Source organism: Rhipicephalus sanguineus, chromosome 6 (genome assembly GCF_013339695.2).
Source record: "Rhipicephalus sanguineus isolate Rsan-2018 chromosome 6, BIME_Rsan_1.4, whole genome shotgun sequence".
Lineage (NCBI taxonomy): Eukaryota > Metazoa > Arthropoda > Arachnida > Ixodida > Ixodidae > Rhipicephalus > Rhipicephalus sanguineus.
The window spans coordinates 90,562,433-90,576,729 of NC_051181.1; the positions used below are offsets into that span (position 1 = coordinate 90,562,433).

At 43.6% G+C, this 14,297-nt stretch overlaps 1 protein-coding gene across 1 annotated transcript in view; it reads right to left on the minus strand.

Moving 5' to 3' along the window:
- LOC119395986 (glutamate receptor ionotropic, kainate 2) overlaps window positions 1–14,297 on the minus strand; it is a 226,119-nt gene that overhangs the window by 28,184 nt on the left and 183,638 nt on the right. Inside the window, exon 8 of the mRNA XM_037663016.2 lies at window positions 3,591–3,695. Coding sequence (XP_037518944.1) covers window positions 3,591–3,695 — 105 coding nt within the window. The remainder of the gene's footprint in view (window positions 1–3,590; window positions 3,696–14,297) is intronic.

The window sequence follows — 14,297 nt, forward strand, 5'->3', positions numbered from 1 at the left end:
CCTGGCCAAAGTACCCATTGACTGCCGGATGCATGCAACTCGGCTACCATCCAGCACCCCCGCCCCTCCCCACTACTTACGCCTCTCGCTCGACGCCGACGGCTTCACGTCTGCTAGAGCCGCAAATTCGGCAGGAATTGTGCATTTCACTCAAACATAGACCGCGAAGAACACATACATAAAACACACGAACATAAACATGTGCACGCAGAACATATAGCATGAGACATAGAACATACGAAGAGCGAGGCAATGTTATCGAGTGGGACCTTATACGGAACATGACGGCGACGCTGACGGCTACAATGCACCTGGAGTGTTCATTTAACTGATATCGCAATAACACAAGACAAAAGCTCGGATACGCCCTACTTGCGCGGCTCCTGATTGTGCGTAGACGCATTTTATATTTACGGAAAACTTTTTTCGCAAGGCAAATGGTCTCAAAAAATTTATTGGTATGAAAACAATGGGTTGTCTCTGCAGGTACTCCAGAAGCCATTTATTTGAGAAAACCACGACATCGTTTAACACGATGAGAAGAAATCGACGAAAGTTTTCACATTGTTATCCATATTTTATGTTTCTTTTCTTTATATTTCTTTCAAATTTGTGCGGATTTTCAGGCGGAATATAAGAATTGAATTCAGAATAAAATCTCAGCAATTATGGGACAAGAACAGGAGTCACAACTGGAGTACCTATAATGCTAATACTCTTACGCATATAAACACAAAGTTTAACTAGAAATTAACAAAGTAATTTAAGAGGCGCGCACTGTATTGACGGCCGCATCTTTGATGACCAAGTGAAGTGTCTTCGTCGTATTACCATAAGTGTTCATCACTGCACCGCACTTCAATTTACCCCTCGATTACATGTTCTTCTAGCTCAATTTGTCCGTCTGCTTTTTTTAATGATCCACTCCGCTGCAGGCAACTGTTCTTTCTTTTTTTTTTCAGTTCTCTACCTGGACCAGTCATGAACGTCATACGGAGCCATTGTTCCAGGCAAGCGCCCAAGCCGTTTACACGCAAGACACGTACGTCCATCCCGAGGACTTGTTTTAGCAGTTGAGAGACGCTGTTCCGATTCACAGTTTTTATTTTGCTCCGAAAAATACAGAATATAGAAGCTCGTAATCTGTTTATAATATATAGCTTGTAAAATACGCGTAACATCAGAACAGCGAAGTCCGCGGAATCACAGACGCATTTTCGTTCAAGGGAAAACAACGGCGCCCCGTGGTCTCGAATAGGAGCAATGAAAACGCTTTCATCATGCTCAGGGTTTCGTTTTTCTAAAGACAAGACTGCTCTTTTTGCCTCTCCCTAAATTTCCTCGTTTAACAAGGAGAAAACAAGAAATAGTTTTGTAATAACGTACCTAATTATTCAGGATAGCGCAATAAGTCATTGGAAATGCTAGCTCGGGAACGTTTCGCAACTTTGAGTGAATCTCTCCATTTTATTCTGCCAAGGCTACCTTGCATATGACACTGCTTTAAGCGGCTAACACCGATCACAATAGCAATAACAGGCTTATTCATTACTTGTAATTGGCGTAGCTCTTTAGAATCATCATCTGTTAATACTGCTCCAAAGCTTACCAAAAATTAGATTTATTTTATTTTGTTGATTAAGAGGTTTATATGGTGAAATTACTTTCAACGACCGCCTGTCCGAATTATTTTTCGACATTCGAGGAGTCGAACGGTCAGATTGAAGCCAGTTGCTAAGGGTCAGATTACACATTTTGCTCGGATTCGAGCAAAAAAACATGCTATCACGCAACCCAGATGGACTTAAAGAGGATGAGTGATCACTGTACCGACATGCCTTCGACAATTTGCAAAATCATGCAAGGACAAGAAATCGCGAAGGACAGGCACTCGATTTCTCGTCCTTGCAACCTTTTCCGGTGTGTGTTTCTCGGCATAGTTCCGCCGTTTTATTAGCTTTATCCTGATGTTTACTTAACTAACTCATGTACGAAATGTGGCGGTTTAGCCGCCTTACACCACATGCTCTGGGAGTGCCCCTCGGTACGTGGCACTGATACAGCATCGGCTAACAAGTGGGGCTCCGCTCTGAGGAGTCCGGCCATTCAGTCACAAATTGGGCTGTCCAGAGGGCCCACGATGCGGCGGTAGGTCTCGGCCTGACTGTCCCGTCGTGGGAGCGGCCCACCGTGTGCTAAGGCACACGCCTCCGGACTTTGTTAATAAAGTTCTTCCAATCCAATCCAATCCAATTAGCGCAAAGGCATCCTATGACGCATGAAGTTGAAAATTGGACGAGCATACAGCGTCCGCGTTGACGCTAGATTGTAAAACAATCCATGTGGCCAGGTGATGACGTCAACTGTTAATGTCAATGGAAAACAACCTTTTCCAGGCCCTAAAACTGACACAGTTTTGGGTGGTCAAACAACCCAAAAGCACCCAACATTTTCATTTCCACCAGGAACCAATCACACGTTCTGGCCCGTTGTCAGTCCATTATATCTATGGTCCCCTCAGCAGACAAAGTATTTCATCTTTACTCATTAGAAACTACTTAGGACCGAGTCGACACCATCAAAATCTATGACGTCATGGCGTCTAGTGTGGGAATCTGAAGGGGGCGTGGTCACCTGCGTTTTCTTTTCGTGCGCTTTTTCGCTTGCAAGCGTCATCTCGCGGCAAGGGTGGCGAATTTGGAAGTGTGAAAGAGTAATTTCCCCGCTGTTACGTCCCACACTGCTGCGATTTCCCGGCTGTTACGTCGTTTTCCGCCGTTTGCGGCATAGCTCCCATAGGAACCAATTAATGAGAACCCCGCTGTTACATCGCAACTGCGGGACCGTTCCAGTATGATACGTCGCGAAGTGCGCTCCGAGCCGGCCGAGCAACCACGGAACAGAGCGGCCATGTTGATTTTTCAAGCAGCTTGGCCTGGCTTGAACGCAAGATTAGCCGCATGAGTGGCGAAAGCAACACGCAACGTACTTTCGGTTGCCGCGAACAAAAGCATATACTTCGAGATTCCTATTGCAGAGATGGCCTCTACGATGTAATTGGTGTTAGACTTCTTTTTAGATCTCGCGAGAGTAAGGCCTTCGAGGTTTACGTTTGTTTCCGCCGTCACGCTGGCGTGGACTCATCATCATCGTTATTTGTAGGGCTCGTCGCGCTGGTCATGTTGCGTGTTCTTAGTTCCTTCGCGCCTACAACTGTTGGTGCGCAAATAATCGCATGCGTCGATTACATTACTGGAGATGGCGCCGCTCTCAGCTGTGCGGCTCTGTCCATCGACTAGAACGTGGCTGTGAACGTGAATGCTTGCACCAGGTAGGTGCGTGACGCCAATGTGCGACGCCAGGTATGATGCTTAAGGAGTTAGCTGATGAGCTCAAATGGCATAACATTCCAATTTATTGCTATCGCATTCACTGCGGCGAAACATTGACTTTTTTTCCGCATCTTGAAACAACCGGCCCGGCAGCAAGTCTTGTTGCCGTCTTCTGCAGCATATTTTATAACATAAGTGTTACTTTCCTGTAATAGTCATCTGAGAACAAATAATGCAGCAACAGTGTCATTGACTTACTTGTGAGAGGCCTGTTTCTTTAAGCTGAACCAGCGAAAGGGAAATGTTAGTCCGAGATCCAAAAGTGTCGAACTGCAGTCTTCCGGTGAGACCTGACACAGTGCCCTGCAATACAAAAAATATTACCATATTTACTTTCGCTGCCCGCAAGCAACACAACTGGAGATTACGCCATTGTTACCTTTGTTTAGTGATTTTCAACAAGGACGAAATCGACAGTTAACGATAAAGGTCTCAAATATCGAAAATGTCACCTTGAAACCAACCAAGAAATGAAATCAAACGCATACGCAGACAAAATATGTCTATTACACAATCACCCTAAACAAATCCTTCTACGTGAGAAAAATGACACGAGATTAGCTTAGGCACTGAAATGTCTAGACTGTCAGAAGAAACAAAACAATCGCCCATAAGGCTGGCTGCACTATTCCCATATTAAGCGTTCGAATCCGCCAAAAAATGCAGCTCTGTATTGCTTGCACATTAAAAGCTGCGGCAAGTATAATTTTTACAGCGTCTCAACAAAGCACGCATCCCGAAAGTTTACAGCCTAATTAGAACTGTACGTGTACTGTACCTGCGCACAAATTATTTTGACATCGTTGTCATCATGCCCCTGCCTTTGGTGTGGTACATGGCGTCAATCTTCCTTTATCTACGAAAAGTTACATTAACTCTCAGCATGTTCGTGTGGTTTATTTACCATTTTTAAGCAACTCTTATTTTAATCAAGCAACTGTTAATGTATAAGCAACAGAAAATGACAATCTCGAATCCCGCTCTGATCGGATGTAATATCAAATGCAATGAAACGAGTAGCGAATCGTGGACGGTGAACAATGTTCCGTGAAATTCCAATATAGTAATAGAGGAAATGCCAGTGAGGGCTAATGAAAAGCTAGCAGAAATCCTGATGAAGCTTTGTGACTATTGGGGGAACCGATATCCCCGTCTGACAATGACGTCTGTCATTCGGTTTCAGTACCAGGAACCCAAACTGCAAAAAAATATTATTGTCCAGTTTGGACTGACTAGTAAGTGGAATGCAATGCTGGAGAAGGGTAGGCAATATTGACGAACAGCTGGCGAACTTGGGTTTTCAGAGTCTGTGCCCATTTACATCAGTGAGTACTTATGCGCAGAAAGGAAGCGCCTCCTAGCGCAAGCCACTGCTAAAAAAACAAGAAAATAAGTGGAAATTTGTCTTTGTGCACGGTGCTCACGTTTTTGCGCGCAAAACTGAAAAACAGTGCCAGACTTAGAATCACTAGCTCGAACAACTCGAACAAAATGAGCTAAACAATGAATTCGCTCATGAACTGCCTCGAGCTTTCTTCTGTCGGAGATTTAGACAGACTTTATTCTAAAAGCAACCTTTCTGTTCTTCACATGAAGTGTCGTTCTGTGTGCAACAAAGCTGACGCAATACATAGCCTATTCACTACCGTAATTTTTTTGTTCCACGCAACTATGTTGAGTGAAACCTGGTACCGTGCTGATTCCACATATATTCACCTGGAGACGTATACGCACTTTGCTAATAATAGCAAGACAGAAAGGTGAGCTACTTGGTACAGCTTCATTCCTATATAACAGAAGCGCAAGAAGGACAAGGACAAGAAAGTGCACAACACGAGCGCTCAAAAGCGCTCGTATTGTGCATTAGCTTCTCCATGTCCTTTTTGCGCTTCTGTTATACAAGTGCTAATAATAGACAAACTCGAAGAAGTCGCGGCGTATCACGGCATATTGCCAATTCACTTCCTGCAACAGCAATTCGCAATTTCACGTTCTGCACTCAGGACAGTGAAATGTTAAGCGTTCAGAGAGATAAAAATATATTCTGTGTTGTTTACTACCCTCCAGACGAAAATGTTCAATTTTTTTTTTCATCGTTGGATCACTTGTACATTATGTGCCTTTAAACGAGCATGCTCTGTATCTTTCTGGTGACATGAATATAGATATGCGAGCCGTGTCACCAGAGCAGACAAAATTTGCTTCTTACCAAATGTTTACGCTCTTGTGAACGTGATCCACTTTCCTAACGCGCGTGACTCATTCTACTTCACCTACCTTCGATTTAATTATCATTAACAAAGATGAAGGCACTGTGACTTCAGAAATTTTGGTAACTGACATCAGTGATCGCTTTCCCGTATTTTCCTTTATTCCTAAAGCCAACGCCAACCGTGCATCCAAAGTAACCGGCGTCTTATTATCGCTACATCTGTTCAAAGGCCCTCGATATATTTCGCATCAAAGTATGTACAACCGCTTTTTTTCTATATATTGTCGCTATCTGGTGCATATGATGCCTACGATACACTAATGTCTGAGCTAAAACGCATATATGATAGCTTATTTCGCTTAAAATGCTATCGTAAACGAAAATCAAGGAAACCATGGATCACAAGTGACCTATTGAAAAAAAAAGAAAATAAAACGAAATTACATGCGCGACTCATCAAATAGAATGACCCCGCGAAGTTGTCTTACTATAAAAAAATTTTTACTGCTTCACAATAGCGGTGCCAAGCCTGAAAGAAGTGCGGAACTGGGCAGTCGTCTTTGTTTCTTTCCGGTTTTCTCTTTCTTTCCTCCTCGCTTTCCTTCTGTTTCTCCTTCTTCATGTTTCCGTCTTTTTTATTCGCTCTTTATTTATATGTATTTCTTTCTTTCTCTTTATTTCTTTCGCTTTCTTGCTCTTTCTATTCTTCTTCCTGTTTTTCCTTTTTTTTCTCTCTCTCTTCCTATTTCTCACTTGCTTCCTTCTTTTTCATATTTTTACACGTAGTTTTGCTTGCGTTACGCCAAGCGAAGACAACGTACCACAGCATATGACAGCCCGGGTCTCTAAAGTGCTCTGCCCTTAACATATCGCGAAAACTTAAACAAGGAACTACGTCAAGTCAAGTACGAATACCTCACTAATTCCTTTTCAAGCAATTGTAACCCGAATTCTCAAATCGATGGCATGAACTATGTCAACTACTTGGACGTCATTATAAGAGTGCTCTAACTTCATCATGAGCGTTGGCGCTATGCTGACAGCGCAGAATCTATCGAATGCGTTTCACGATCTTTTCATCAGTGTGACAAATACATTAGGCCGTCCTACTCGCTCGACAAACGCGTCCATTCAAACACCAAGGGTCTCGACGTCGATGTTTATGCCTCCTACAACAGAAAATGAAATCATATTAATATTCAAAGGCCTTAAAATAGAGCTTTAAATATTAAAAGTTTTCAAATCAAACCTTTAAAATATGCAACTGATATATTTTTGCGCCCACTTCAACACATATTTTCAATTTGTGTCTGAGTAGAGGCGTCTTTCTTACGCACATGCAAATTGCAAAAGTTGCTGTAATACACAAAGGAGGCAATACCTCTGCGTTTTCCAATTATAAGCCAATTCCTGTTGGACCAGTAAACTATAAAGTTATAGAAAAGATCATTCACATGAGAATAACTGATTTCTCAGAAAATCATTCCGTTCTGTGCACTGGTCAGTTCGGGTTCGTACCGAAAAGATCCACTCAGCTGGCATTGCCGAAGCCAAAGGAAGTAATCATAAATACATTTGAAGAAAAGCCTCTTGTCCTCGGAATTTATATTGAATTTTCGAAAGCGTTTAATTTATTCAATCATGACATGTTAGTAAATAAACTGTGTCACTATGGCATAAGGGGCATTGATAATTATTTGATACGATCACAAACAAGTTGTAGCACACAATAATGATCTGTCGGATGCCCAATACATAAAGTCTGGAGTGCCACAATGCAGTATTTTAAGCCTTATGTTGTTTCTTACTTAAATCATATGTTTTATACTAAAATACCGACCAACCTTACTACCTGCGCTAATGATCTTGCTGTGTTCATCACGGGTAGCAGGGAAAATTAATTATCTTCTGTGGGAAATCAGTTCATTCAATACGTGTGTCAGTGGTCACAACAAATTTGCCTGAAAGTTAACACAAACAAAACTGAAGCCATAATTTTTCGAGCAGAAAACAAAGTTTTGAAGGATGTCGTGCTTGGGTTTGGGGACCAGCAAATTGAAATTGTGCGTCACATCAAATGCCTCGGAGTAATTTTCTCAGAGTAGATTAATTAGGATGCCCAAATTACTAACATACGATCAAAAACGAGTAAAGTGAACGGTGTGCAATGTCGTCACGTATATTAATTATCAACAAGAATTAGGCTATTGATATACAACGCGTTCCTGTATCTAATACTGAACTACTGTCACACTCTCTGGGACACAATTAAGTACGAATCATAATTTAACCACGACTCTTGTGGCCCAAAAACGTGCGCTAGGGTTGATTGCAAACGTACCATGGCATGCCTATACCGAAGACTATTTTCCCGAGTTTAAAATCATTCAAGTGTCCAAACTTTAAGCCTTCAGGTTAATTATCGTGTACAAGAATACTATCAGGACAAACAACGTCGATATGTTAACATTACTCAACCTTAAATGTCATGTTCCCATGTATAATGCACGCCGTGCCGCCTCTTGGTTGGTATCATTTTTTTGGTCTACTTAGATTTCAATCAAGAGCTGATAACCTTCCGAGTTACTTTAACACACTTGGACTAAATGATATCATACTGCAATAGATATGAATAAATAAGCTAATCAATGTTTTACCGCTCCTCCAATGAATGTTTTCTACTTTTCGCAAGCAGGATACGGTTTTACCCTCTCGGACAGTTTTTGTGCATCTACTTGGATAGTGTTTATCTCTGTTTATTCTTCTCTTTACATTGTGTTATCGCTGTTCAATTAAAAATGTCAGCAAATACATTCACGTTGTTCTTAGCTTTGGAAATACATTTTTCACTGATGCCTGCTGTTTGTTTGTTTTTTTTTGTATGGCACATTTTTAAAATTTGATGTAAGGTATTATAATTTTTGTACGCCTGTCAAAGTAAATCTGCGTTCTCGCCACATTGCCATGTGGGACGCAGTGGGGCTTTTCTCAAGCCGCAGCATGCGGCTTTTACCCTTGCGTACGCTCTCTCCTTTATGGGTATTGAAAATAGAAATAAACAATTTAAATCAATCTGGCTTCTATCTTTAACCACATATTCCCATGCAGCGCGATGAAGGATGTCTTTAGAATCCACGCATGACAGTGACCATGGCAAGTGGCAAGTGTGGCAGATAACTGACGACGGTGAGCCAGTAATTTTGCAGCATATTTTTATAAGGCCTATTCACTCATCGATATGCATCTCGTGGTAACCAACTCTATCATTTTGACATGAACGTTTTTGATAGCAGGGTCCATCAAGACTTCACTGAAGTATTTCCGTCACGAATATAACATTGGGGAAACGCATAAAGAAAAAAAAACTAGAAGAAAAATTGGCCGCGCATCTGCGTGCTTCGCTGCAAATGTCGTCTAAAGACGATAGAAGAGGCGCTGCGTGAGATATGGACGCCATCTGGTAATACGCCGGGAAACACGAGTGCTGTGTTGCGGGCTGGTAGTCCCGGCGCACCAGCAGGCGAAGACCGGCGGTGACCAACGCGACCGGCGGGGACGCCAGCCAGCCCGAACACGCGGTTTGGCGCGAAGCGCCGAAGCAGAATAGATGTCCGCACTCAACGAGTACTCTCCACACACTCTTTTATTTACACGTCCCCTGGGTAAAACAGGAATGTCAGAGCGGCGCCCCATGGCATTCGCACAGTGCAATACTGAACCGAAACCGAAACACAACAATGAGCTCGTGCAGGGGGCACGGAGGAAGGCAAGTTTCAGCGCAGTCGCATTTTCAGCACGGCTTAAAAAACTAGGGTCTCTAGAATTAGGTATCTATGTATTTTCTATTAAAGGACCACACCACCTAATACTTGCCTAGTGATGTTGCGCCTCAGATATGCGTAACGTTTGCTTTTTGATCAACAATGTACACAAGTATGAACCTAGTCAGCCGTTCAAGATAGCTGGCCTTTGGGCAAGTGGTTCAACTTTGGCTGGGTGGCTGAATCGAGTGACGTGCCCACAAACAGAAAGACAGACAGACAGACCAAAATTTCTTCGTTTAAGTTCTTCAAGAAAGACTATCGTCTTTAAAAATCAACAGTTATCCCGTGTACGAATACAACCGATGAGCGAAGCTCCTTAGAAATGGGACGCAAACGACTGTGCGCCTGATCACGCTGCTGAAGCCGGTAGGGTGAGGAGCGGGTGGGGGGAGCGTCTGCTGCGCTCGGTGGCGGGAACGACTGAATGTGCGGCGCGCGCAGCGCAGGGCGAGGGAGACAGGTGGGAGAGGGGTGCGGGCGGTGATGCCGCCGAGAGCTTCGACGGCGGCGACAGAACGCCGCGCGCGGCGTTCGGCGCTCGCAGCGTTTTTTGGTATAATTGGTATAATTTTTTGGTATAATAACATAGATTTAATCAATGTAGATAAGGTATCAGGCCAGCATGAAACAAGGAAGTTTTTTATTTTTTATTCGAGCATGGTGGCAGACATGTCACCGCCCCGTTATAAAGAGACGCTCATAGCATCGATCCATCCATCCATCCATCCGTTTTATTGTCGTTTTGCACCTGTGCCGGGTGTAGAGAGCGTCTTCTACTATCTTCGACAAAGCAGCCGTAGTGCCCTCGAAGGATGGTTGTCATTTCACAGTCCACGATAAAAGTGGTGAAAGTGAAGACGACCATTATAACCAGTTGTGCACAGAGCCTATTTCTTCTAACCTCGAATTTCTGGTGCGCTAGAATCAAACCGCTCAAGGCCTAAACATTTCCTCTTAAACCACCGACCACTGCAACCTAAAGCGATGCTTAATAGAAAGGAGCTTCGACGGCGACGGCGGGGTGCGGGCCTAACGAGCTTCGCCCCTAAAAAGTTCACTTACCCGAAATAAAACCCACGACCTCGTGGCCCGCGATGATCAGTGCCGGCCGTTTAACCCATTTCACCATGAACGCACCTGTACGGGGATCCACGAACGCTCCTTATATCTCTCACACAATCTCTCTCTCACCGTGCTCTCGGTTTGCAAGGCGGTGTGGCCGTTTGTGAAAGGTGAAATCAAGTACTGCGTTATGACACTATCAAGAGCCGCCGAAGGGAGCGATTCGACGACGATACATTTAAAGCGTCTCGATGCCATCGAGGAAGCTGACCGCGCTAGTATTGAGGAGTCGCCCTAGATACAATCACATTGTAAGCATTTTAAAAATTACAATGCTATTATTACATTTGGAGACGCAGCGTACACGCTGCGCTTTCCGCGCGCAAATGAATCTGTGCAGGTGGTCCAGTACACACCAACAAACAATACTCAGCCTTGGCGCGAGTCTTCTCCGTTGTACATAGCAACGAAGCGGCGAGCTTGATGCCGGATTTCAATGTCCACGCTCTCCAGTACGATAGACTGAATGACATGGCGTTATCAGGCAGCCACTGAACAATCAGGAGGTGCGTGTCCCTGTTCATGCTGTGAGTTCTGAGTGATCTCCATTCCGCCTGTGATCAGAATAATTCTCAAGCTAACTTGGTTTTTGCCCCGGGGAGAAGGCATTTCCAGCGTGGCACTATGGGGTATAGATTACAGAATGCGGGCCCATGTCCTATCCTGCTTGAGCGTGCGCGTTGTCTTATTGATCTGTCAAACGCTACACGTAGATAAGCTAGAGCAAAATTTCTTGAAGGAAGGCACCCACGTGGCATGGTTGCCGCTATACCTTACTATGTTAGATATAATTGTGATGATGATAATGATGATGATGATAATGACCTAAGGAATATTGGCACCTACTCACTAAGGAGAATGAGCGAAGAATCGGGTGGATATAAATGATTTCTAAAATCACAGTTACGCTCGAACAGGTGACGTTGATAATGCGTCCGCTTTGGGAACAGGAAGACGTCTGACGGGCTCACATCAGGGCTGCATCAGCACTAATACGAGCCTGGAAGACTTCTTACTCAATAGAAGCCTGAAAGATCGTAGTTTCGATGGTGTTCCCGCCATCCAACGGGCTGTCGTCGAGTTTCTGAAAGAGGTAACGGTAGCTCACTTTCAGGGAGCCTTAACAGCGTGGGAATCGCGTTGGAAGTGGTCTATCGACGGCTAAAAACCTGTTTTGAAGAGCTTTAATAATATTCCACGTGCTTGCAACTTTGATGAATGCAGCAGCGGACATGTTCAAGATCAAACTCTTTATGTGGATGAACTTTTGCCGGGAAAATGAAAGGTTAAGATACAACTGATGCTCACTGTGCACTGATAACGGCGAACAGAGCGTCGGCCGTCGGTAATCTGATCGTCGCTCGAACGCGTCGCCTTTTAAACGTCAGTCACCAAAACCTTCCAGCGTTATCGCTGGCGTTGGCGTCAACTCTAGAATAAATTTGACTGCTGGCATTCTGCGAGTACTCTTAACAGAATGATGTCAAACAATCGCGAAGCTTCCCGAATACTGTGACGTACTTAGTGCCGAGCGTTGCTAAGAGATTTTGTTGATGAAACACGAATACATCAAAACAAAGCAAGAAATACGCATGGCAATATGTACGAATCGCGCCAACAAATTCTTTTTTTACCAACCCCAGCCTCGTTTTTTTTTTTTTTACGGGCTCAGCATCTATGATACCTTTAAAGTGGGCCTAACTCTAGGTAATCAAATGTTGAGTGTATCTCTCTAATCGAAATGCGGCCACCGTTGCTGGAAATCAAATCCGCATGTTTGACCGTAGAACGGCAAAACTCCGTAGCCACTAAGATACTACTGCGGCGCAAAAATCAGGGTTTGTAAACGAGCTGATACATTCACGACAAATTTTTAGTGTCCTATGGTCGACAACATGTGCGCACTGTACGCAATTTTACTCCTGGTACTGTGTTCATTTACACAGCTCAGTTGCAGTTGCATGCAACTGGAATATTCTGGCTGCTGCCCCTGCCGTTTTCTTGCGCTGACTATCTGTTGCATGGTCCCCTGGAAAGAAGATCGCTTCGTTCGCAGGAAGCACTGCGCGAAGTGTTTCGCAAGGAAAACCGAGAAAATCTAATTAGAAGCTCGAGCGCGCTCGAGGGACGCCGCTGCTGTCCAAGCCCACTTTTTATTATTGCTTTGAGCAGGTTATCTGTTACTACGCAACACAACGCTACAGTATCATGAAAATCTAGCAAAAAATTGAGAATAAGAATATATAAACTTTATGCAACTAGCGTACTGCCCACGATACACTACCCTGCTTCAATATATATGCACTACATATTTCAGATTTCAGGCATCTTTCTCTTTTTATTTCTTGCATAACAACATCGGAATCGCAAAAACATTCTTCGTCGCGAGTTCTTCAGAGAGCGCGCTAAATTAGATTACAAAGAGCGAAAGAACTCGACCGAATAGATAAGAAAATTAAACGTAAGCAGCTTCCGAAAGCTGTCGGCGGTAAATAAGTTTGCCTTCGCATCCATTACTGACGGTCGTTCTTTTTTTCTATTTTATAGGACTTTCTCATCCACCGAGAAAGGGAGAGAATTGACGTGCTTTCGTTAATTCAAGCCGTATGGTATATTTTCCGCTCATCCTATCTGTAAATCTGAGCTAACGATAATTTCAGCCATGATATGTACTGCCACATGAAGAAAATAGGAGACTATACCAAGCGTTCATTTAATATTTCCTACTTATGGACAGGCACCGCTTAAAGAGACGGGCGCTAAAATCTAGTGGTGCTTTCGGAAGTGTGAAAAGTTGCAGTGCATAGGCAGCGCGTGTAAAAAGATGTATTCAGTTGCACGCGACGTGAAAGCTGTAGGAAGTACGGAAGAGTGAGTCGCCTGTCCTTCAGCGACGCTTGCGTTCAAGGGCAAACAAGCGGGGCTTAAAGTCAGGGGGCGGGGGGCAGCCCCCCCCCACCATTTTTTAAGGAGGGTCCCCCCCTCGGCAGGTCAACTATAGCTCTGCAGCATTCATTTGATAAGCGCTGGATGTTATTTATTTTACCAATAGTGACACATGCGAGCAAATCATAGGTGCGCAATATTCCGAATAATGATTTAATCACCATTTTTTGGTTGACGTGGCGTCAAAAAACAGCAAAAAAAACACATGTCGTCGTAGAGCTGAATGCGATTCCCCGAGATACTGCACACCACAGGTTACTACCCTGTTCGAATAATCTCCTTGGCACAGCATACTGGTTCACAAGGCACCTGAACGTGGAGCTGCCTAATTTTGAATCAGTGAAGGTTCACCTTGGTCTTAGTAGGTTACAGTTGAATTTTCATTTCTTTAGTTGTGCATTGCGAGTCTGGTGTAATGCGAAAAGCACATTCATTTCGCCTGCTTTTTTTATGCAAGTAGTTGTGAAAGAAATATAGCGTTCTCGTGCCTGAGATTCCCAATACAGTGAGTCAAATAATGTATTTCTGCGTTGCAGCTAGAGGTATCTGCTTTCAGCTCACATATCTTCAATCCTTCACATCGCGATTTAGTTTTAAAAAATCTGATCCAAAATGGCAATTTTTTTAGTGCTTGATTATCTCGGCATATTGAGTAAATGCCGGAAATATACTTAGAATAGTACATTTTTTGTATAACCTTTAATAAGCATTTGTTCGCTTCAAGAGACATTAGGCTTCACTACACTGTGATCGTCCCAAACACATCTCTGAGAATTGCTACTATATATATATGTATATATA